General features: G+C 47.5%; 1 protein-coding gene across 1 annotated transcript; it reads right to left on the bottom strand.

The window, feature by feature from the left end:
• Positions 1 to 20,971: 20,971 nt before the first annotated feature.
• Positions 20,972 to 22,608, bottom strand: LOC123185174 (aspartic proteinase nepenthesin-1). Its single transcript, XM_044597153.1, has one exon. It carries the CDS (start codon positions 22,435 to 22,437, stop codon positions 21,130 to 21,132), a length of 1,308 nt encoding a protein of 435 aa, XP_044453088.1. The 5' UTR covers positions 22,438 to 22,608; the 3' UTR covers positions 20,972 to 21,129.
• Positions 22,609 to 25,442: the final 2,834 nt, after the last annotated feature.

Below are 25,442 nucleotides of genomic sequence, written 5' to 3'. Positions count from 1 at the left end.
ATAAACAAAAAGTAAATGGAAAAATACTAGTAAACAGAAAAGAAACCTAATCTACTGGGCCCTTTGGCCCATTTAGCAAAAAAGGCCCAACCGGCCAAAAGGCCCAACTGGCACCCCCACTTCCCTTATCTCCCCATCCCCGAAACCCTATCCCCACTCGCCCATCCCACTCCCCACACACTCCCCCCACTCCCCGATCCCCTTCTGGATCGGGGCACGACCGCGTCGACCACGCTCCACGGCGCCCCAACGCCGGCACCACCGCAACGGCGCCGCCCGGTCACCACCGCCTACCGCCATCACCCCCCGGATCTGGATCGGGGCTCAACACAGCCCGCGCCAGTGCCGACGTCGTCGTTGCCGCCATGGATCTCGCCCCCGGCGCTTGACTACGTCGCCAAAGCCACCTCACCGGAGCTGCCTCCCCGTTTCCGCCTTCCTCGCCGGTCGTCCCCGTCCACCTCCTCGTCCCCCCGCTGCCCGAACCCCTGCAGCACCCCTGTGAGCACGCGCCCTCCTCCCCTCCCCTCTTCCCTTGTCACCGCGCGCCCGACCCGTTCCCCCGCCGTCGCCTCGCCGTACACGGCTGCCCGACCGCGCCCTGCACGATGCAACTTCCCACTCGGCCGCGGCGCACTGCCCGCGCGGCCCAGCTTCACCCGCCGCTGCGCTGCTCGCCGCTAGCCCCCGCACGCATCGCCGCCTCTGATCGGGCCTCTGGCGCCCCGCGCACCTGCCATCGCGCCCCCTTCAGCTCCGGTCGGCCTCGCCGCGCCGCCCTGCACCGGCCACGGTCGCCGGTGCTGGACCACACACGTCCCCTTCCCCCCGACCGCGCGCTAAGGCGCCAGGCGCACGTGCCTGCACGACCGGGGCAAAGCCCCGGTCAGCCCAGCGCCCGCGCCCGTTAAGGCCCTGACTCTATGACACGAGGGGCCCACACCCTAAAACACTTCCATAAAAAAAGAATAAAAAATATAATAAAAATAAAAATAATTAATTAATTGAAGAATTAATTAACTTAATTAATTTTGATTAATTAAACTAGACAACTAATTAAACTAATTAGCCTATTTAATTAGTCTTAGTCAATGACAGTAGGACCCATGCGTCAGTTTGACCCAGTCAACTGACTGGTTGACTGATGACGTCGTGCTGACATCATGCTGACATCAGAAATGTATTTTAGTACTAAATTAATTCTGTTATTTCTAGAAAATGATTTAAAACTTAAAAAATTAATATAAAATAAACCGTAGCTCAGATGGAAAAACTTTGTACATGAATGTTGCTCAGAACGACGAGACGAATCCGGTTACGCGGCCCGTTAGTCTGCCACACATCCCTAGCATGGCAAACACGGAACTTTCCCCTTCCGGTTCATCTGTCCGAAAACGCGAAAACACCGGGAATACTTTCCTGGATGTTTTCCCCCTTCACCGGTACCACTTCATACCGCGTTAGGGCACCCCTAGCACCGATACTTGTCATGTCATGCATCGCTATGTATCTGTTTACTTAATATTTATTCTTTCTTCCACCTCTTCTCTCGCTAGACACTGAGATTGACGCCGCTGCTACCTAGTACGACTACGGTGTTGACGACCCCTCTCTCTTGCCAGAGGAACCAGGCAAGCCCCCCCCCCCTTGATCACCAGATATCGCCTACTCTTCTCTCTACTGCTTGCATTAGAGTAGTGTAGCATGTTATTGCTTTCCGTTAATCCTATCCTGATGCATAGCCTGTCTTTGCTACTACTGTTGTTACCTTTACCTGCAATCCTAAATGCTTAGTATAGGATGGTAGTATTTCATCAAAGGCCCTACATTCTTTTCCGTCTGCCATGCTATACTACTGGTTCGTGATCACTTCAGGAGGTGATCACGGGCACTTATACTGTATACTGTTACATACTTATGTTTTCTGTTCGGAGATGGGGGCTGAAGGGGCAGGTGGTTCCATCCAGGTAGTGATGGGCCTAGGTTCCCGACAGCCCCCTGATGGTTACTTGTGGCGGAGTGACAGGGCAGGTTGAGACCACCTAGGAGAGAGGTGGGCCTGGCCCTGGTCGTCATCCGTGGTTACTTCAAAATAACACGCTTAACGAGATCTGGGTATTTGATCTGAGTCTGGCCACTGGCCTATACGCACTAACCATCTACAGGGGGACAATTATGGGCACTCGACGTCGTGGTATCAGCCAAAGCCTTCGTGGCATCAGCAACTGAGCGGTGCGTGCCGGATTGGATTGGAACGCCTGATAGGCTAGGTCTGCTTCCGGCCGCCCTCGCAACGTGCAGGTGTGCAATGCGCGATGGGCCCAGACCCCTGCGCCATAGGATTTAGACCGGCGTGCTAACCTCTCTGTTGTGCCTAGGTAGGGCTGCGACGTGTTGATCTTCCGATGCTGGGCATGACCCAGGAAAGTGTGTCCGGACAAAGGGGATCGAGCGTGTTGGGAAATGTGGTGCACCCCTGCAGGGAAGTTAATCTATTCGAATAGCCGTGATCTTCGGTAACAGGACGACTTGGAGTTGTACCTTGACCTTATGACAACTAGAACCCGATACTTAATAAAACACACCCATCCAAGTGCCAGATACAACCGGTGATCGCTCTCTCACAGGGCGACGAGGGGAGGATCATCGTTTAGGATTATGCTACACGATGCTACTTGGTGAACTTACCTTCTGCTCGCTTCTACATGCTGCAAGATGGAGGTGGCCAGAAGCGTAGTCTTCGATAGGACTAGCTATCCCCCTCTTATTCCGGCATTCTGTAGTTCAGTCCACATATGATACCCTTATTCCATTTGATACCAATGCATACATATGTAGTGTAGCTCCTTGCTTGTGAGTACTTTGGATGAGTACTCACGGTTGCTTTGCTCCCTCTTTTCCCCCCTTTCTATACCCGATTGCCGCGACCAGACGATGGAGTCCAGGAACCAGACGCCACTGTTGATGACGACTACTACTACTCGGGAGGTGCCTACTACTACGTGCAGCCCGTTGGCGACGACCAGGAGTAGTTTAGGAGGATCCCAAGCAGGAGGCATGTGCCTCTTTCGATCTGTATCCCAGTTTGTGCTAGCCTTCTTAAGGCAAACTTGTTTAACTTATGTCTGTACTCAGATATTGTTGCTTCCGCTGACTCATCTATGATCGAGCTCTTGTATTCGAGCCCTCGAGGCCCCTAGCTTGTAATATGATGCTTGTATGACTTATTTTATTTATAGAGTTATGTTATGATATCTTCCCGTGAGTCCCTGATCTTGATCATACACGTTTGTGTGTATGATTAGTGTACGGTTGAAACGGGGCGTCACAAGTTGGTATCAGAGCCGACTATCTGTAGGAATCCCCCTTTCCAACTTCTTGGCCGAAGTCGAGTCTAGTCATTGAAAAACTTTTACTAACATGGTTGTGCGGCTTACGGGCCCACGTCGCCATTGGGTGGTATTAGGATCTTTTACTCCTCATCTATACTCTGGGACTCTGATCTCTCTTCTATTCGGGTTAAATGAATTTTGCTAACTCTAACATTAGGATCTCGTGATCACTTCCACCCGGAGAGCCCCGTGTTACCGCTGACTGCCTGCTGCATCGAAGGATTTCGAAGATACCTTCTGATATTCTCTCGAGACCTTATGCCCGTTGCTTTTGCAATTCCCTACCACTAAAATATCCCTATGGATAAATACTTACACCCGTCGTTCTTACTTTTATTCCAGTTGATCTTGTTATTACAAGATACCCCAATATTCTCTTCATTACACCGAGAAAACTTTGTGCCTACTGCCTTGCAGTTCTTTGCCCCCTGAATACCCCTACGGATAATTTCTCACACTTATCGGGTATTCGCTCATCCCCATTTGATTCAAATATTTCACAAAAGTCGTCGAAGTACCATTCGATCTTCCGAAAATCATCGACTGCCTATTATTCTTGAAATTCTTGCTTGCTTTCATTATGGTTAATCCCATAGGTATAGTAATCTTATTGGCAGCCCTTGTCACTATCATTTTGAGTCCATTGATTCAATATGTTGCGAATGCTCGCAATCCTCAATCAGATCCTAGAATTCATCCTTTCGGCTCAGACGACATATTAAGCATGAGCTGGATCTCGACCAATCAAATTGTTGTCGATTTTACCCCTAAGCTTACTCAACTTATCCATTCTTAATCAGAGCGTTTGCTTCTGATCCTTTGATTTGGAAATCATAATTCATTTGCATTTGAGCTTTGAATTAGTCGGTTGTTTCAATAATCCAATGCCTTTGCATTGTTACTTCCTCTGGTTGTGTGCCGATGCTCACATCAGCTCCGCTATGGACCGACAAATCCTTTAATGGATTTTACCCGACAGCGTACTTCATATTCAATAACCTTGTGAGCCTTCTCTTGGATACATAATGCCTTTGGTAAATTGTATCCTCTACTTTCTCAACCTTGCTCTACTTTCGAGCTGGTGATATTTACTCTTGAAGCTTGTGGTATATGTTTCTAAGATGCCCCGATGGGTTGAACCAATGCCTTACCTAATCTATGTGAGCTCGAAAGATTTCACGGGCCATACTCACCTGGTATTTCACCAGGTAAAACTTTCAACACTAATGCCATAATTGAAACGATAAGTGAATGTAAGGTCGTGCTTTGGAGAAGTGGGAGTCGACCTTGAACTTTGTGTTCATGCCTATGGACCCGATGTGGAACTTATCATGGAAGCTTCTTGTATTAATAATGGTCCCCTTGTTATAAGTTCATCTTGTATCTATGTTGGTCCTTTGCAACCGTGGTTCCGACCATGATTGATCATCTTTGATCCTTTTCTTGGGCAAGTTTAAGCACTTGTCTTCTGTGGATCAATACACCAGTCCAACCTTTACTTTGATCTTTCATCGAGTATTACACCCTGGTATCTCAAGATTATCACGGAACTGCATAACTTCTTATGAGTTCTTCTTCAAGTACTACATTCTCACTGATTCTAACTTTTCACGGGCTCTGAGTTATTAAACACTCAAAGACATCGATAACTGAATCGAGTCTGCACCGCGATTAAACAACTCTTGGTAACCTTCATTACTTATGAGTTTGAACTCGATTACGTCATTCCTAGCCTGCTCGGCTATATCATTCTCGTGCCGATTCTAACTATGCCACCTGGTCCTTAATCCCGGAGCACAACTTTCGACGATGAGCTAAACTTACGTCGATCTTTCTCATCATATCATTTCATCTTGAACAGCAAGCTTGATTTCGAGTTTGTGTCGTACCCTTGGCTCCCATAACTTTTCACTTCATCATCATTTGACTTGATGGCATCGCCGACCGATTACATCTTCATGAAATCTCTCGACAACTGTGTCGTGATTATCATCAACATCCTAAGCTCTTCAAATATATATATATATATATCGAATTCTTGATGGGCAATACCATCCTTGCCCCTCGATGATTCGTGTTATCATCAACCACTTTATTGTCTTCTGTTCAACACAAACTTGTTCGTGTTTTGTGTTATACCTTGAGATCATGCTACCTATGCCCATATTTCGGGTGCACCTTTCAATAAATGATTAACTATGTATGTTTTCCTCGAGCATACCTCATTATATCATTTGATTTGACAAATGTTATCTCCTTGTTCACATAATTGTGGAGATCCATCCTTTTTGGATACCACGTTGAATTATCGCTGAGTCCATCAGCCACCTCCTCATCCTCTCCTTGGCTTAATGATGAACCCTTGTTCGGAACTCGCTTCCATAGTTCATTTCCCGAGAATCATATAATGTCATCTCATCAATTTGTGTGCACCTTTTTCTTCTCAGGCATCATGAGTCTGACATATCCCGACACCAATCATATCTGAATATTGAGCAGATATGATGGTTGGAACTCTGTCCAAGGGTCATAACTTTGGTCTTTAAATGACCCGATAAGGTGATGTCATGTCTAGCACACCTGACCGGAGGACCTAGTGTTATAGTTTCCTTTTTAACAAGGTTAACCATTTTTCCATGAGGAAATTGAATGCCTTGTTTAATAAGTTATCCTGATGGATCCTTCGTGTATCCGAAGTCTGATCTTCACTTGATGACCATGTCAATGCTATCTCGAAGCATGTCTATGTTACTATGATTTTCAAAAAGAACATTTGAAGCCTAATGCTAAATGTTTCCTGCTCAACTATCCAAACACCGCGGTATGGGTAAAGTCATGAAATTTCTCTCCCCTTTCCTAAAGGGTTTTCTACATTATATCCTGTCGTGGATATCATGCTCTGTTTGTCCTTGGGAAGGATATACCCCTGAAGAATGTGTTTAAACACATTTTCCTTTCCATTGTTCTATTTAATCTGATGATCACCTTTTCCTTTCCATTGTTTTGTTTAACCTTTCTGGTGATCTATATGATCTAAGCAGTAATATTCTTCTTCTTAAGTTAACACCTAGGTGTACAATCGTGACGGTAAGACCCTGTTACTATTGCTGTGACATTCCGGTAACCACCGATGGACGAGAACTTTGCCTGTTGGTCCGCCTCGTTCAACGAGCAGGAGAATGGTTCTCTTCGTCCCTCGCCCTTGGTATCGACGTCGTTTTCGACATAACTGACGGGCTACCCTCTGACATGCCTTGTTATCATGACCATGCAAGATGTCACCACTCCTTCTACCTTTATCCCGTACGGTGGGCCCATAACCCATAGTTCCACAGGATCGAAACCTGATTCTCCTATACAATCCTGTTTCTAATGGTTATTCCCCACGCTTGGCTTCGTATTTAATTCATGGGCCACCTTCCTAGTGCTCTATTCTGGTAGCAGACGTAATACTTACTCTTGCTACTCTGAACCCCTTTCTCACTCAGGTTCAGACTTCGAGCAACTATCTATCTGCTTGAAAATTCTTATTGCACCTTCGAACTTTACTCTTGATGTGTTTTAATTGTTCAACTCAAGAGGCACTCGTATGATCATTCATGGGTTAATCCCAGATTATTACCCTTATAGCATTCTGTCGTTGCCAATCTGCCCCATTACCTATTCGTAAGAACGATGGAACCCCCGAAGAAAGGATGAAGACTTCATAATGATGACCTGAAGCAGTGGAATGAAGACATCATTGTAATGGATTGAGCGCTTCGAGAAAAGCAACCAAGACCGAGGAGATTCGTTAGAATTACCTAAACCAGACCCTTTCCCCCTTACTCCGGTCCTAAATCTCGGGACGAGATTTCTTGTAGTGGAGGAGAATTGTGACGCCCGGATAATCAAGCTACAGTAATCCCCTCTTAATGATGCCATGTCATTGCGGTAATTTGCTAAACCTCACTTTGATCCAAACCTGATTCAAATTAAATTTAAAATAAAGTCAAACTATTATTTCTTCAAACGGTAAAACAAAAATGTTTGGTGGGTTGCAAATATTCACTAACAATTTGTCATGAAATAATTAAACAAATTCAAAATATAAAATTGCCCCTGGATATTAAAACAGTGGACCAACAACACCTTTTTATCCCATTTAAAAATAAACTCAAACTTAATAAATTATTTTGAACCCCAAACTTGTTGTGGCAGTGCACAATAATGCATAGTAATTATATGGCAAGGTTTAACATTTTACAAAAATATTTTGATGCTAAAAGAAAATACAAAACAATAGCTAAATAAATAAACAAAAAGTAAATGGAAAAATACTAATAAACAGAAAAGAAACCTAATCTACTGGGCCCCTTGGCCCATTTAGCAAAAAAGGCCCAACCGGCCAAAAGGCCCAACCGGCACCCCCACTTCCCTTATCTCCCCATCCCCGAAACCCTACCCCCACTCGCCCATCCCACTCCCCACACACTCCCCCCCACTCCCCGACCCCCTTCTGGATCGGGCACGACCGCGTCGACCACGCCCCACGGCGCCCCAACGTCGGCGCCACCGCAACGGCGTCGTCCGGTCACCACCGCCTACCGCCATCACCCCCCCCGGATCTGGATCGGGGCTCAACACAGCCCGCGCCACTGCCGACGCTGTCGTTGCCGCGTGGATCCCGCCCCCGCCGCTCGACGACGTCGCCGAAGCCACCTCACCGGACCTGCCTCCCCGTCTCCGCCTTCCTCGCCGGTCGTCCCCGTCCACCTCCTCGTCCCCCTGCTGCCCGAACCCTTGCAGCACCCCTGTGAGCACGCGCCCTCCTGCCCTCCCCTCTTCCCCTGTCACCGCGCGCCCGAGCCATTCCCCCGCCGTCGCCTCGCCGTACGCGGCTGCCCGACCGTGCCCTGCGCGATGCAACTTCCTGCTCGGCCACGGCGCCCCGCCCGCGCGGCCCAGCTTCGCCCGCCACTGCGCTGCTCGCCGCTAGCCCCCGCACGCATGGCCGCCTCTTACCGGGCCTCTGCGCCCCGCGCACCTGCCATCGCGCCCCCCTCAGCTTCGGCCGGCCTCGCCGCGCCGCCCTGCACCGGCCACGGTCGCCGGTGTTGGACCACACGTCGTCCCCTTCCCCCTGACCGCGCGCTAAGGCGCCCGGCGCACGCGCCTGCACGACCGGGGCGAAGCCTCGGTTAGCCCAGAGCCCGCGCCCGTTAAGGCCCTGACTCTATGACACGAGGGGCCCACACCCTAGAACGTTTCCATAAAAAGGAGTAAAAATATATAATGAAAATAAAAATAATTAATTAATTAATTAATTGAAGAATTAATTAACTTAATTAATTTTGATTAATTAAACCGAACAACTAATTAAACTAATTAACATGTTTAATTAGTCTTAGTCAATGACAGTAGGACCCACGCGTTAGTTTGACCCAGTCAACTGGCTGGTTGACTGATGATGTCGTGCTGACGTCATGCTGACGTCAGAAATGTATTTTAGAACTAAATTAATTTTGTTAATTCTAGAAAATGATTTAAAACTTTAAAAATTAATATAAAATAAACTGTAGCTCAGATGGAAAAACTTTGTACATGAATGTTGCTCAGAATGACGAGATGAATCCGGTTACACAGCCCGTTAGTCCGCCACACATCCCTAGCATGGCAAACACGCAACTTTCTCCTTCCGGTTCATCTGTCCGAAAACGCGAAACACCGGGAATACTTTCTCGAATGTTTTCCCCCTTCACCAGTACCACCTCATACCGCGTTAGGGCACCCCTAGCACCGATACTTGTCATGTCATGCATCGCTATGCATCTGTTTGCTTAATATTTATTGTTTCTTCCCCCTCTTCTCTCGCTAGACACCGAGATCGACGCTGCTGCTACCTAGTACGACTACGGTGTTGACGACACCTCTCTCTTGCCAGAGCAACTAGGCAAGCCCCCCCCCTTGATCACTAGATATCGCCTACCCTTCTCTGTACTGCTTGCATTAGAGTAGTGTAGCATGTTATTGCTTTCCGTTAATCCTATCCTGATGCATAGCCTCTCTTTGCTACTACTGTTGTTACCTTTACCTGCAATCCTAAATGCTTAGTATAGGATGCTAGTATTTCATCAGAGGCCCTACATTCTTGTCCGTCTGCCATGCTATACTACTGGGTCGTGATCACTTCAGGAGGTGATCACGGGCACTTATACTATATACTGTTACATACTTATGTTTTCTGTTCGCAGATGGGGGCTGAAGGGGCAGGTGGTTCCATCCAGGTAGTGATGGGCCTGGGTTCCCGACAGCCCCCTGATAGTTACTTGTGGCGGAGCGACAGGGCAGGTTGAGACTACCTAGGAAAGAGGTTGGCCTGGCCCTGGTCGTCATCCGTGGTTACTTACATAACCCGCTTAACAAGATCTTGGTATTTGATCTGAGTCAGGCCACTAGCCTATACGCACTAACCACCTACGCGGGGACAGTTATGGGCACTCGACGTCGTGGTATCGGCCGAAGCCTTCGTGATGTCAGCGACTGAGCGGCGCGCGCCGGGTTGGACTGGAACGCCTTCTCTTGTATAAGGGACGCTAGGTTTGCTCACCGGTCGCGTTCGGAACGTGCAGGTGTGCAAAGGGCGATGGGCCCAGACCCCTGCGCCATAGGATTTAGACCGGCGTGCTGACCTCTCTGTTGTTCCTAGGTAGGGTTGCGACGTGTTGATCTTCCGAGGCCGGGCATGACCCAGAAAAGTGTGTCCGGACAAAGGGGATCGAGCGTGTTGGGAAATGTGGTGCACCCATGTAGGGAAGTTGACCTATTCGAATAGCCGTGTCCCTCGGTAAAAGGACGACCCGGAGTTGTACCTTGACCTTATGACAACTAGAACCGGATACTTAATAATACACAACCTTCCAAGTGCCAGATACAACCGGTGATCGCTCTCTCACAGGGCAACGAGGGGAGGATCATCGGTTAGGATTATGCTATGCAATGATACTTGGTGAACTTACCATCTACTCTCTTCTCCTGCTACAAGATGGAGGTTACCAGAAGCGTAGTCTTTGATAGGACTAGCTATCCCCCTCTTATTCCGGCATTCTGCAGTTCAGTCCACATATGATAGCCTTTTCCATTGGATACCAATGCATACACATGTAGTGTAGCTCCTTGCTTGCGAGTACTTTGGATGAGTACTCACGGTTGCTTTGCTCCCCTTTTTCCCCTTTCTATACTCGATTGCTGCGACCAGACGTTGGAGCACAGGAGCCAGACGCCACCGTCGACGATGGCTACTACTACTCGGGAGGTGCCTACTACTACGTGCAGCCCGCTGACGACGACCAGGAGTAGTTTAGGAGGATCCCAGGCAGGAGGCTTGCGCCTCTTTCGATCTGTATCCCAATTTGTGCTAGCCTTCTTAAGGCAAACTTGTTTAACTTATGTCTGTACTAAGATATTGTTACTTCCGCTGACTCGTCTATGATTGAGCTCTTGTATTCGAGCCCTCGAGGCCCCTAGCTTGTAATATGATGCTTGTATGACTTATTTTATTTGTAGAGTTGTGTTATGATATCTTCCCGTGAGTCCCTGATCTTGATCGTACACGTTTGTGTGTTTGATTAGTGTACGATTGAAACGGGGGCGTCACCACCGTGCAGGGCCATCCCTTGGCAACTTGGGTTACGTCGGCTCCTGTACGCTTAGCTTATCTGGTGTGCCCTGGGAATAAGGTATGTGCAGCTCCTATCGGGATTTGTCGGCACAACGGGTGGTCTTGCTGGTCTTGTTTTACCATTGTCGAGATGTCTTGTAACCGGGATTCCGAGTCTGATCGGGTCTTCCTGGGAGAAGGAATATCCTTCGTTGACCGTGAGAGCTTGTGATGGGCTAAGTTGGGACACCCCTGCAGGGTTTTGAACTTTCGAAAGCCGTGCCCGCGGTTATGGGCAGATGGGAATTTGTTAATGTCCGGTTGTAGAGAACTTGACACTTAACTTAATTAAAATGCATCAACCGCGTGTGTAGCCGTGATGGTCTCTTTCCGGCAGAGTCCGGGAAGTGAACACGGTTTTGGAGTTATGTTTGTGCGTAAGTAGTTTCAGGATCACTTCTAGTTCACGACCATGCTTTGCTTCTCTTCTCGCTCTCATTTGCGTAAGTTAGCCACCATATATGCTAGTGCTTGCTGCAGCTCCACCTCACTACCTTTTTCCTACCCATAAGCTTAAATAGTCTTGATCTCGCGGGTGTGAGATTGCTGAGTCCCCGTGACTCACAGATTACTTCAAACAGTTGCAAGTGCCGATGATAATTGTGCAGGTGACGCAACCTAGCTCAAGGAGGAGCTCGATGAAGACCGTGTTCGTTGTGTTGTTTCGTTTCCAGTTGATCAGTAGTGGAGCCTAGTCGGGGCAATCGGGACCTAGCAATAGGGGTTGTCTTTCTTTATTTGGTTCCGTAGTCGGACCTTGATTGTATCTGGATGATGTAATGCTATATTTATGTATTGTGTGAAGTGGCGATTGTAAGCCAACTCTTTATCCCTTTCTTATTCAGTACATGGGATGTGTAAAGATTACCCCTCTTGCGACATGCCTACTATGCGGTTATGCCTCTAAGGCATGCTCCGACATGTGGGATATATAGCCGCATCATGGGTGTGACAGTCCCTTAGTGGAATCACGACATCTTGCATTGTGCGAGGGCGTGAGGAGATTACAGTGGCCCTAGTGGCTTCTTGGGGAGCATTGTGCCTTCACACTGCTCCAAACGGAGATTAGCATCCGCAAGGGTGTGAACTTCAGAATACATCATCGTCTCCGCGTGCCTCGGTTATCTCTTACCCGAGGCCTTTACTTATGCACTTTACTTTGTGATAGCCATATCGTTTCTTGTCATATATCTTGATATCACCTAGTAGTTTATATTGCTTAGCATAAGTTGTTGGTGCACATAGGTGGGCCTAGTTGTTGTAGGTTTGGTGCTTGACAAATTAACCGCTAGGTTTATTTCGCATTTGTTCAAGCTTAAACCATAATTATTTTAAAGCGCCTATTCATCTCCCCTCTAGGCGACATCCACGATCTTTCAGCGCCGACCTCATAAGTCTTCACCAGCCTGCCCCAACCTCACAACTCGTCGCGATGATCTGCGGCAACTTCCTCATCACCCACATGCCGGAAGACTGCGTCATCGACGGCGTCACCTTTGACGACAGCACCGACTAGGTTGACGTCGTTTTGATCTCAGACAACAAGAGCAGCAACTATGAGTTGATATCCCTCATCAATGATGACGAACATGCGGGGCTGCTACTATTCTAGAAGCCACAGACTTGCTCTTGGAGTCATCCGAAGGAACTGGGGACATCCAGCCGAACTCTAGGGAGGCCTCCCAGACTAAGGCCCGCAGGCAGTATCGCAAGAAGTAATAATGACTGAAATAGTGGGCACAACCATGGGCTCGACGGGCCAGGTACCACCCGCAGCGACCTCAACAATAACAAGCACGGGGCTCGTCGCCCCACATCTCCCGGTCTCCGAGCCGCAGGCCGCTAGAACAAATAGATATACGACACTGATAGTCACCACACATCAACTGGGCTACATGGCTGCGTCAGGATTCACATCTCCAAGAACAATGAAAATAATAAAGTTTTGTAAGAAACAATGAATTAGTGGCATTGATATTACCTTCTAAGAACAAAGAAAATTATATAAAAAAACTTGCACACGATTTCGCTGAAATTCCACTTTTAAAGTATGATGAGGGCACGACCTCGAACGCGCCGCTGATTTGGCCCGATCTTTCACGATGCAACAACCTCGAGCAAAATCCACCGACGAAAGCTCCCAATTACGCGAGCGATACACGCAACCTGAAGCTGTGGTAACAACAACTGACAAGCAATACCTCGGTTGACAAGGCACCTCCCGTCGGAGTAGAAGTAACCGACACGTAATCCGTCGTCGCCGACGGACCTCAAGCCAATAGCTAGCAAATCCTCAATCACGAGAGTCCTCTCGGCAAAGTGTAATCTTCTTAGGGCCCATTCAGAAGCTGCCTTGCTTCCCAAGTGGCCAGCTTCTTGGCCAGCCAGCTTCTCACGGGAAGCTATATGCGTTCGGCAGCAGCGGCAACTTCCCATCCGTCAACGTGGGCCAGAAAGAAGAGGACCCCACAGGAGAGGACGCTGGTTCGCTCCTCTCATATCGAATCGTTATGCATGCCACTTCAGAAGGGCATTGAGATGTAATAAAGTGCAACTTCTGCTCCTGGTTTTCGCGAAGCTAGGCTGGAGTAGCTCCTGAAAATTGCACTGCGGCCAGAATTGCTCCGCGGAGCAGGCTTCTCAAAGCTGCGGCGTTCGGCCAGCTTCCCGCCCGCTTCCGGAGAAGCGCGGAGACGAAGCGCTTCAGAACGGGCCCTTAATAACCGAAAATTTCACAAAGATAAACAAGATGAACGCCCAGAAGGCCGCTTCATAGTCGATACACGACGTTGTCAAAACTCTAGAAAATAGTCTAATCCCTAAAAGTCTCAATAGTATATAATATATATAGCCTAGGATACAAACTGACTCTTATTGGTCGGCCAAAAAAAGGAGGCATGCAGGCCATATTACGTAATTAAGTTAACCTCTGTTGCGTGATTTGTTACACCGCAGCTGATCTCCTTGGCGTGTACGTTCTAATCTTCTATTTTTATTTTCCTTTTCCAAACGTACATAGTTGGTTGACTTTTTTTTTGAATCAAGAGCTTCATTGATTTAAGTAGCGGGAGTACATTCCTTCATCACACAAGCCGTGAGGAAGGCTGGAACATAATTTATCCAAAGACATCGTCTTCTAGAGGAATTACAGAATTTAGCGCAAAGATGTGCTAATTCATTCGCCTCTCTCGGAATAAAATTTAAGCGAAACTCCTCAAAACTCCGGCAAAGCTCTTGAATTTCTTTCATTGTGGTCACAATCTCCGAACGATCAATATCTGGAGAATTCCACAACTTCACCAAACTCTGGGCATCAGTTTCAACTATCACCTTTCTGTACCCAAGGTCCAAAGCAAGCTGGGTACCATCTCGAATTGCAAATGATTCCATTGCCATAGCAGAGAGACCATGCTCATAGCATATTGCCTGAGCTCGTACTAGTTTTCCTTCATGGTCCCGGACGCATAATCCAGTGCCTCCTTGATGTGTATCAACATCAAATGCTGCGTCAACGTTTATTTTCAGGTAAGACTGGTCTGGTGGCTTCCATTTGTGTTTCTCTTTTGAAATTACTGTCAACTGCTGCTTTCCAGTCTCTGTTAGTTCATAAGCAACATCAGTAGCCCATTTCACCGACTGCATCAGTGATCTTGAGCTCTCTCCGTGCGTACGTGCATTTCTCTCCGTCCATACGGCCCATGCACCACAAAGATAACAGATGCTTCAGTTTTCTGTACTTTGATTCCTTCCACCAAATCCATAGCCCAGGTTTCACGGTGTAGCTCTGGTACTTTGATGGACATATTGTTCTTTATTTCTAGCCAGAATAGCTTAGCCCATGTGCACTCAAAGAGGGCGTGCCTAATACTCTCTTCTTGCCCACATGCCTGACAGAAACCAATATGTTCAATATGCCTAGAATGTAAGACAGCTCGTGAAGGGACAAAACCCTTGATCACTCGCCACCAGAAGTTTCTAATGTTCGGTGGAACTTGGAGGCTCCATAATTTCTTCCAGAGTAGCTTGTCCGGTCCGCTTGCACTTGATGCTGCTTCCACATCTCGTCGCCGTTCAATCATCAATTTATAGCAGGATCGTACTAAGAAGTTTCCAAATCTGTACAGAAACCATGACCAGAAATCTTCCTCTGCTCTGCCCATTGGGATCCTGGCTATCATCGATACATCTGGTTCTACAAAACTAGCTTCTAACTTCTGCATATCCCCGCCACCATTATCTTGATTAACCAGTTCTTCCACCAGGGTCACAGTTGTAGTTGGGAGTTTAACCAATGGGCGTTTATCATGGCTCTCAGGCACCCAAGGGTCCTCCCAGATCCTAATAGTGTTGCCGTCCCCCACTCTTTTGATCAGCCCTTTCTTTAATGCTTCTCGACCATGCAAGGTGGCCCGCCAAGTATGTGAAGCATTTCTTTTATTTCTAGCTTCCATAAAATCACAATCATGAAAATATTTGCCTTTTAGTAACCTTGCACAAAGTGAATCAGGGTTTGTGAGAAGCCTGCACCCCTGCTTAGCGAGCATAGCTTGGTTAAAAATCTGAATGTCTCTAAATCCCATGCCTCCTTCGCTCTTCGGGATGGCTATGTCAATCCACTTCTTCCAATGCATTTTCCTTTTCTTTTCATCTCCTCCCCACCAGTACCGAGCTAATATGCTAGTTATCTTCTTGCACATGTTCTTTGATAAACGGAAACAACTCATCGAGAAAGTCGGGATCGCTTGACCAACAGATTTAACAAGTACCTCTCGACCAGCACTATTAAGCAATTGTGGAGTCCATCCTTTACACAGCTTTTTAAGTGACGAGACAATTCCTTCAAATTGTTCATCCATGGACCTAACAAGAGCAGTAGGTAATCCAAGGTATTTTTCCATTAATGCTTCAGTAGCAATACCAGATCCTTCATGCATCCTTGCCTTCATATCATCATCACAGTTTGTACTGAAAAAATTGCAGATTTTGTTCGGTTAACAAGTTGGCCCGACCCTCGTCTATATATCTCAAAAATATCATGAATTCTTCTTGCTCCTGCATGTGATGCCTGTGTGAAGATGAGGCAATCATCTGCAAATAGTAGGTGAGTAATCCATGGGGCGTGGATACCCACCCTTATGCCTCTTCTCAAGTGCCCTGTACCAACAGATTTAAGTAGGCTTGTTAGTCCTTCAGAGCAAAGTAAGAATAAATAGGGTGAAATGGGATCCCCTTGGCGAAAGCCCCTTGTAGGTTTGAAAATCTGAGAGAATTTCCCATTCACCCGAACTGAGAAGGACACTGATTCCACACAGGCCATTATCCTGTCAATCCACATTTGTGCAAAATCCAATTTATGCATTATAGCCCTCAAGTAGCTCCACTCTACCCTGTCATATGCTTTCGCCATATCTAGCTTGATTGCACAATCTCCAGTCTTACCCTTTTTCCTCATCAAATAATGTATGCACTCGTAGGCCGTTAGAACATTATCTGAGATGAGCCTCCCAGGCACAAAAGTGCTCTGTTCCTCGGATATTATTTCATCTAAGATTGGACGGAGCCGGAGCGCTAGAACCTTGGAAGCTAACTTGTATAGCACATTACATAACGAAATAGGGCGAAACTGAGTTAAGTTCTGCGGGTTTTAACCTTTGGAATAAGGACCAGTACAGTGCTGTTAACCACCTCGGGCATAACCCCCGTTTCAAAAAACTGTCGAATAGCATTACAGACCGAGTTCTTCAAAATATGCCAATGTTTTATATAGAACCCAACCGTGAAACCATCAGGACCCTGTGACTTGTTCGGATGCATCATAAACAAAGCTCGCTCCACTTCAGTGTCAGTTATGGGTGTGCACAGTCTCTCATTCATCGCATCACTCACCTTTTGTTCAACATATGCAGTGATCTCCTCCAGATGAGTATCTAACTGGGCCATAAAGAGGGATTGATAAAACTCACTTGCTGCACCCTCCAACTCTGCCTGGGCCGTAATTGTTCTGCCATCATTTAACTGAAGTGACTTGATTTTATTAACTCGTGCCCGCTCTCTTGTCTGTGCATGGAAAAAACCTGTATTTCGGTCGCCCTCAGCAAGCCAGGTCACCCTCGAGCATTGTTTCTCCATCGCCTCTTCTCTTGATAGCAATTCAGAAATTCTCCTAACTAACCTTCTTTCCTCTGTAGTCGGACCTTGCCACAGTGAATTTTCTCTCAGGTATTCTAGCCTTTGGCGCATAGATTTTAGTTGTTTTTTCACGGAGCCAAATTCTTCTCTGCTCCAGCTTCTCAGCCTATCTCTCACTCCTCCCAATGCATCTGAGACTTCTTGCAGGCTACCACTCGTCGGTACCCAGGCATCTTCCACTGTTTGGATATAATTTACATGTCTGGTCCACGCATTCTCAAACCTGAACGGCCTATTTCCTCCTTCAGCTTGTGCCCAGTCTGATTTGGTAATAGAAATTATCAACGCACCGTGGTCCGACTCCGTGGTCTGTACATGGGTGATCGAAGAATTATCAAACAACTCCATGAATTGATCATCTCCCAAACCCCGATCCAACCTGACTTTGATGTTCCTGTTGCCATCTTGTCTATTGTCCCAAGTGTATGGAAGGCCTGAAAAGCCCAGGTCAGTAAAGCGACAATAATTAACTGCATCACGAAACCCCTCCATTTTTAATTCTTCCCTTTGTACACCTCCAAACTGTTCATTTTCATCCAGCACCTCGTTGAAGTCTCCGGCACACAACCATGGCTGATCATACTCATTTCTAAGGAACGTTAACAGTTCCCAGCTCCTTTTCCTCCTTGATCTCATCGGATACCCATAGAATCCTGTGAATCGCCACTCCCTACTTCCCGTGGCATCGTTCTGAACAAAAACATCGATGTGTGTCCTACTATAGGATTTTAGGGAGACCACTGAATCGCTATTCCAAAATAATACCAGGCCTCCGCTCAATCCCTCACTACTGACACCAAAACCATGCCTGAAACCCAATCGGAATCTCATCTCCTACGCTCTCGTAGCAGGCAATTTGGTCTCCGAGAGAAAAAACCAAACCGGGGTGATGCAACTGTACCAAGTTGCAGATTTCTTGAACTGTCTCGGACCGCCCGCAGCCCTGACAGTTCAGGCTTAAAATATTCATTGCGCTCGGCGGTCACTCACGAAGAGTGCCGCCGATCTTGCATTATCATTATCCGAGTTTTCACTTCCATTTACTCCATCATCCTCCCCTTTATGTTTCTTTCTGTTTGCATTTTTCTGGGGTGTAGAGGATGGCCCCTTCTCATTGCTGCCATCAAACATTTCAACCATGTTGGAAACCTTAGATTTTGGGTCTACCACAACCATAGATCGTTGGGGGCTTGGCATCCCTCCTGACACAGAATCAGCTGCCAACCTCTTCCTTACACTGTGCTCCTTCTCAACCATATCCACTTCCAGGCCTAATGAAGCAGTGTCCTGCTGCACGGATATCTTATCTGTAGGTTCCCCCTAAACCCCATATGATGCATTCCATCTCCAGCTAGTATGGCCATCATAACTCGTGTTTGCTCCATTTGAGCGCGACCACTCAGGATCATTTCCATCTTTACCTGCAAACCCTCTGCCGAAAGGAGCTCTCCCTCGGCCTCGACCTCTTCCTGCTCCGGCACCGCGGCTAGATCTATGTTGCTTCCATTCATCAGCCATCATAAAGTCTCCCCACTCAAACTTGGACACGTCATGTTCACCCGTCCCACATTCCTCATGCCAATGCCCGATCAATCCACAGTAGTTGCAGAAGATCGGCATCTTCTCATAATGGACTTGATACCAATCTTTCTTGCCCCCTTGGTAATTGAGACAAAACGCTCCAGCCTCTTATGCACATTAAGGTTCGCCTTTATCCTTACAAACTTGCCGACATAACCCGCCGGTAATTGTATCTGCACCTCCAGGATTTCTCCTATCTTTCTGCACATTCCTTTTACCACAGCTTCATGAAGATAGTTGTCCGACAATTTCATGATTCTTGCCCATACTGCAACCCTGTCCAGACTGATTGATTTGGGATTCGTAAATCCATCGTACTCCTTCAAGATCACCGCCTGATTCCTGAAAAGCCACGGTCCATTAATCATCGCCATGTTCCAATCTCCGAGGCATCCAAACTGTACTGTAAACAAATTATTCTCAATCATCCTCCAACGCACACCTTTTGCCGGATTCCACGCAGACCTCATATCCGCGTAAAGGGCCGACGGACTAAACCCCTTAGTAGTATGAACCCTAGCAATAGCTAGCCACTTTGCTTGGATCTTTGGGACCTCCGAATCATCTTCCCACACGAATTCATCTCCATCATCTTCATGCAAGTCAAGTCTCGCTAGTAGATCGTCTACATCCTCAACTTCCTTTCCCTTCCCTCTGTCACTTCCTTCCGCTGCCATGTCGTAGATCTGGGACCCTCTGCTCCCCACTGCCCTTGTACGTGAATACTGCTCCTCTTCCTATTTTTCCTCCATGGTTTTCACGTCCCATTATTTCTCCAAAGACATCCATGATATTCTTTTGCACGTTGGTCAGGAAACAAACTACTCTTTCCTACTTTTGTGCGTGCATACACGTGCATGGACTCCTTTAAACTAGCAACGCTCTCACATTTAACATGCACTCTTTCTTTTTGTATAATTGGCATAAATCCTAAACCACATAGAATACGCAAGGTTTCATCTTTTCCTTTGCTAAGATGTGTCATCTCATTCATAATTTGTTCATCCTCGTTTCTATAAACTTTCTTTCCGACATCTGCCTCATCCACATGCATTGTAGCCGCCTCATCCATAATATTCTCTGTTTGCACCCCTTTGTCGACGACTGCCGAAGTCGCGTGCAACCCCTTATCATTGACCGACGTACTCACCATGACCTCCTAGTGTACTAGTCATATTTGCGGTAGGGCATGCCACAACAAAGTATCCAAAGAATAATAATATAATAGTACAATTTTTGCATATATTTTAATGTTTTATAGTATATGTGTGTATACATTTACACTCATCCAACATCCAAAAAATACGCACAAAAGGAAAAAACCCGACTAATAAAGTAAAACAAAAAAAGCTGAAACCGAAAAGAGCAAAGGGGGAGAGGGAGGGTTTGGTCGCACAGGAATTAACTAACCCAAATATGTGGTCATTAAAAAAACTCAGCCCAAAACACATCACATAACAGAACAGAAAAAAGAGCAAACATCTCATAACAGAAATCAACGGAAAAAATCGACTGTCCGAAAATAACTTTTTAGGCCACTGGTAGCTAAAGTGATGCCAAAAATGTGCATGGCAAAAATACCAATGTAAAGAAAGAAAACTCGACTAAATAATATAACGAAAAGCAAAAGCAGAAACACCTACAAATAAGAAAACATGCAATGAGTAACAAGCTTCAAGCCCAATAGAAATGCAAAATAAAAAATTCAGCCTAAGGAAAATAGACTTATCAAAACAGGGGCATGTCAAAATGAATTCTAAGGAAAATTTCACTCACCCGAGCAAGTCAAAATCAGCTTAAAAAGCTGTGAAACAACACAAGAAAACAAAACAACACAAATCTTGACAAAGGAATCAACCGCCAGAGAATAGATTTACCCAAACTTGAAAATCATGTGACTTGCATATAGCTAAAATGGTTGAGAAAACCAGCTATTTCTATGTTTACTGAAACTTTCTAAAGTCCCCATTGACTACTGACTGAGATTAGTATCAGTTGATGAGATTTTAAGAATCTTAGTCGATTTTGAATTAGCAAAACCATTTTGGCGAGTTCTGTTTTGTAAGAGGCATAAAGGTGAGTGGGATTAATATCTGGCTAGGTCGGAGGATACGCTGAAGGTTCTAAATTTAATAAATCTTAAGCATACAGTTTACTTTCTGAACTCAACCGAAAAAAAGAATGAATAAAGAATCGAAACTATACAAAACTATGAAAAACACCTACGAAGTCAGACATGCATGTACACACGTATTTGTACATTTGTCTTCAGAGCGTGCTGCATTTGGCGGGAGCGAACGACAGCGTCTCCTTGTGGATGTCGTAGAGTAGGTGAACGTTCTGCTGCTGGTAGTTGCCGAGCGTGCTCATCGCGCCAACGGTCTGGTTCCGCATTGCCAGGCACCACACCCCGGACCCCAAGATCATGTAGTTGTCCACCGGCAGCACCATGTCCGCGCCGTCGAAGTGCAACGTCATGCTCGGCATGGTCGGCGGCGTCGACGTCTCGGACGTCAGCGCGAAGCACAGGTCCAGCCCCGTGGAGTCCGACCCGTCGGCCACCGGCAGCGTCACTAGGGACTCAATCGCGGCGCGGACCTGCTGGTATGCCGCGTCGACAAGCGACGTGATCGTCGTGCCGGAGTCGATGATGAGCCCGCCGGTGCCGTCGGCCCGCAGGGCGAACGCGTTGGGATGGATGGCCAGCGCCGTCGTGCCGATCGATATGCCCGTCAGGTTCAGGTAGTAGTACGTGCTCATGGGCGCCTTCGATGGGCTGGCCACAAACGGCGTCGTACGGACCCCGGTGGCGTTGAGCGCCGCCGACGGCCCGAGGAGGAGCGTGCTGGTGCTGTTGGCGTCCTGGAATGGCGTGAGGCAGTAGGAGAACATGCCGGCGCCGAGCTGCGAGACGAGCGACATGCTTCCCCTGCCCAGCCCGACGAGGCCGGCTGAGCCGTTCCAGTCGTCGCTGCTGGCGTTGCTGCAGCCGAAGGCGATGCCGGGGACGCGGGTCTGGTCCGCGGGCGTCGAACCGAACGTGAACGTCTCCACGCTCTGGATGCCCGCCGTCCACCCCGTGCCGTACGTCTGGTTGTACATGCAGGAGCAGCCAGGCGGCGGGCTCGGCCCGGCCAGCGCGGCGCACATGCTCACCGAGCTGTCGCAGGGGAGCACGCCGAACGTGGTGGAGCTCGACGGGTTGTACAGCTGCCCGGCCTGCTTGAAGCACTGGCTGCCGCAGGGCGCGCACTGCGTCCAGATGAGGTCGCTGCCCGTGTCGGCGATGGCAGGGTAGGACAGTGGCGGCGTGCCGATGGACAGCGTCATGATGTACTCCCCGCCGTTCGGCAGGTCCTTCCGGGTTGGCGCGGCGACGGTGCGGCCGCCCGACGACGCGAGCTCCCGGGCGAACCGGGCGTGCCGATGCATGTCCCGGCGCAGGGCGCCACGCACGAACTCGGTGGCGGAGACATCGGGGTTGGAGTGGACGCGCGTCAGCCCGACGCGGACGGCGGCGGCATTGGAGGCCCGAGCTGCAGAAAGGATCAGGAGGAGCACAGCGAGCGACGCCATGTGCGCACACGATGTCTCGAGCTAGACGATCGACGCAGTAAACAAGAATGGAATATGTAGTGAAATGGTTTCAGGATTATATACGAGAGATCCTGTGTTGTGCATGCGATGAGCCGGCGACACTTGTTCGTAGTACGTACTTGGTCAAGCACAGCATGCTGCGCTGGTCTTTTTGGTGTGTTGCCGGGAAATAACTGCAAAAGGTTTATCCTGTGATTATTGTCACATCATCACGCCAAGAGAGTGATGCATACGATTACGTGCGGGTGCAGGCCAAAGTTTGAGGGATTAGGTGAGCTATTTGTTCGGCGTGCGAGGGAATAAGAATTCAAACTTGCCTCCTAAATTGGCTGAGACTCGTGGTCGCCGGATAATTGCGCTCGCTCGTCAAAGCCGTCATGGTCCGAAAGCACGTAAGATGCATGAATTGACTGAATCAATCGGATACTAATTAAGTGAGAGAACCGCGTTGAGGGAGCGCGCGCCTGCAAACTCCTGTTGCAATGCGTCATCGTCAACCAGAGATAAAATGATAAGGAAAAATTGGTGATATGTGCAAACGTCAAACGACCGTTTCTTTGCTGATGAAAGGTACTCAAATATTTCGGTTGTCAACCTAGTTATATATCCTAAACCATATTAATGTGCACACCCAACCCAAACGTGACCCGTTATCCATCGAACCAACCAGAAACAACACATGTCACTTAAACTTTTTCAGGATCCTCAGACTTTTTCAGGAGTACGCACCTCCTCGGGCGCGCTCCGCGCCATTCGATACAGCCGCATTGCGCCACGCTGCATGTCCGGCGCCCTCCTCCTCTGTCCGATCGCGTAATCCCGTGTTTCACCGCCACGACGGCTCTGGGGATCTATGACCTGTGGATCGCTGATGCTTGTGGGGCCCTTTGTGTAGTGTGTTATGCTTTGCCATTGCATGTGCGTTTCCGGGTAAGAGTAGGTGTCGTCATGTCCTAAGGATCGCTCGGAGATGGGTTCTGGTCGGCATTTTTTGGGTCCGGTGCCCGAGGTGTGCCCGTAGATTGTCAGTGGTGAAAGATATCAAACGTTCCTACTTCATTGAGGGAGCCGCGTGGTGTTTATATTGATATGTGGCCGCAACCCTTGGCTTGGCGTACAAGATGATATAAGAGGAGTTTGAGATGAATACAAGAAAGAGGAGGTTGAGATTACAACACGTATATTCTAACACCCTCTCTTAATCTCAACTAACCTAAATTAAGATTATTCTTGAATTCTTCAAATGGTCTTGCTGGTAAAGCTTTTGTAAAACCATCGACCACTTGATCCTTGGAAGGAATAAATCGAATCTCAAGTTTCTTTGCTGCAACTCTTTCTCGCACAAAGTGAAAATCAATTTCTATGTGCTTTGTCCTAGCATGGAATACTGGATTTGCAGACAGATATGTTGCTCTCAAATTATCACACCATAAACATGAGATACGATTCTTCTTGATCCCCAATTCTTCAAGAAGTGATTCAACCCAAATGACTTCAGCAGTTGCATTTGCCAAAGACTTGTATTCAGCTTTTGTACTTGACCGTGATACAGTAGCTTGCTTTCTAGCACTCCAGCAGATAAGATTAGATCCAAAGAACACTGCAAAACCTCCAGTTGATCTCCTGTCATCACTACATCCTGTCCAGTCAGCATCAGAGAATGCACTCACGAGAGAGGAATTAGACCGTTCGAAATGAAGTCCTATTCCCATAATATGTTTCACATATCTTACAATCCTCTTGACAGCTGACCAATGTGCAGAAGTAGGTGCATGAAGATATTGACAAACCTTGTTGACAGCAAATGAGATATCTGGACGTGTAAGAGTTAGATATTGTAGTGCTCCCACAGTACTTCTATCGTGGAATTATCACGGCAGATGTTCTAGCAAAAGGACTTAGTCGTATGGCCTCCTATCGTGGAATTATCACGGCAGATGTTCTAGCAAAATGACTTAGTCGTAGGGCCATCGCAACTAGGAAGCTTAAAGGGGTTAAGCACGATAGGTTTTATACTAGTTTGGCCCCTTGCGATGAAGGTAAAAGCCTATGTCTAGTTGTGTTGGAATTGCTGGTGTTTCGATGACCAAGGAGCGAATCCGCCGGCTTGGTTATCGATTTGTTGATTCTTGCCCTAAGCCGCCGCCAAGTCGTCCCCTTATATACACGGGTTGACGCCTGGCGGCCTATAGAGTCCCGGCCGGCTCATAAAACGTGTCTGGCTTGGTGACTTATTTTATATGCCTTTCTTTACAAGTCTTTTCTTACATACGGCGGTATACAATATTGGGCCTTAAGCCGCCTCTAGGCTTAGGCCTTCTATAAGTCTTAATAAACTACCGCCTTGAATGTTACTGGGCTTCTTTTGTGACCCGCCATTGGGGCTGACCCGGCCCCTCTTGGGCGGGTCTTATCTAGTAGCTATATTCCCAACATTAGGCCCCAAGTTGACTTTTAACTTTGTTCTTTGTCAATCTTCATACTTAAATAAAATCCATCTTCCTCTCTCTCTAGAAATTCTGTAACCCGCCATGACGTCATCGTCTGAAAACACGAAAAACTGCTCTGACGTCATCCTCAACGGATCTTTATCATTTAATGTCTTCCGAGAATCGAGGCGTCCGTTTAGTTGGAAAGTCATTATTTGGGTCTTTCTTAATTTTTGTGCCCGCCTGTTTGCTTATCCCCTTATAAATAGGCACGCCCCTAGTCTTTTTCATTCTTCTCTCTCTCTGTCTTCTTCCTCTCGCATCTGTTCCGCCGCTCGAGCTTCGCCGCCGTCACAGAGCACCTCGTCTCCGTCGATCTTGGCCGCTGCATCGACCTGAATCGGTCAGAGAACGGCGGCGATCTCCGCAGAAGATCCGTGGTTGTAAGTTTTCATCTTTCTGTTCCTCAGATCCGCATTAGGATTTCTAGGTTTTCTGCGTGTTCTTCCCAGTTCATCTTAGTTTCTTCATAGTTCCTCCACTGCAACTTCTTCT

Source organism: Triticum aestivum, chromosome 2A (assembly GCF_018294505.1).
Source record: "Triticum aestivum cultivar Chinese Spring chromosome 2A, IWGSC CS RefSeq v2.1, whole genome shotgun sequence".
In the NCBI taxonomy this organism is placed as follows: domain Eukaryota; kingdom Viridiplantae; phylum Streptophyta; class Magnoliopsida; order Poales; family Poaceae; genus Triticum; species Triticum aestivum.
The sequence above is the reverse complement of the archived record's forward strand: the minus strand, read 5'-3'. Positions and strand labels throughout refer to the sequence as shown.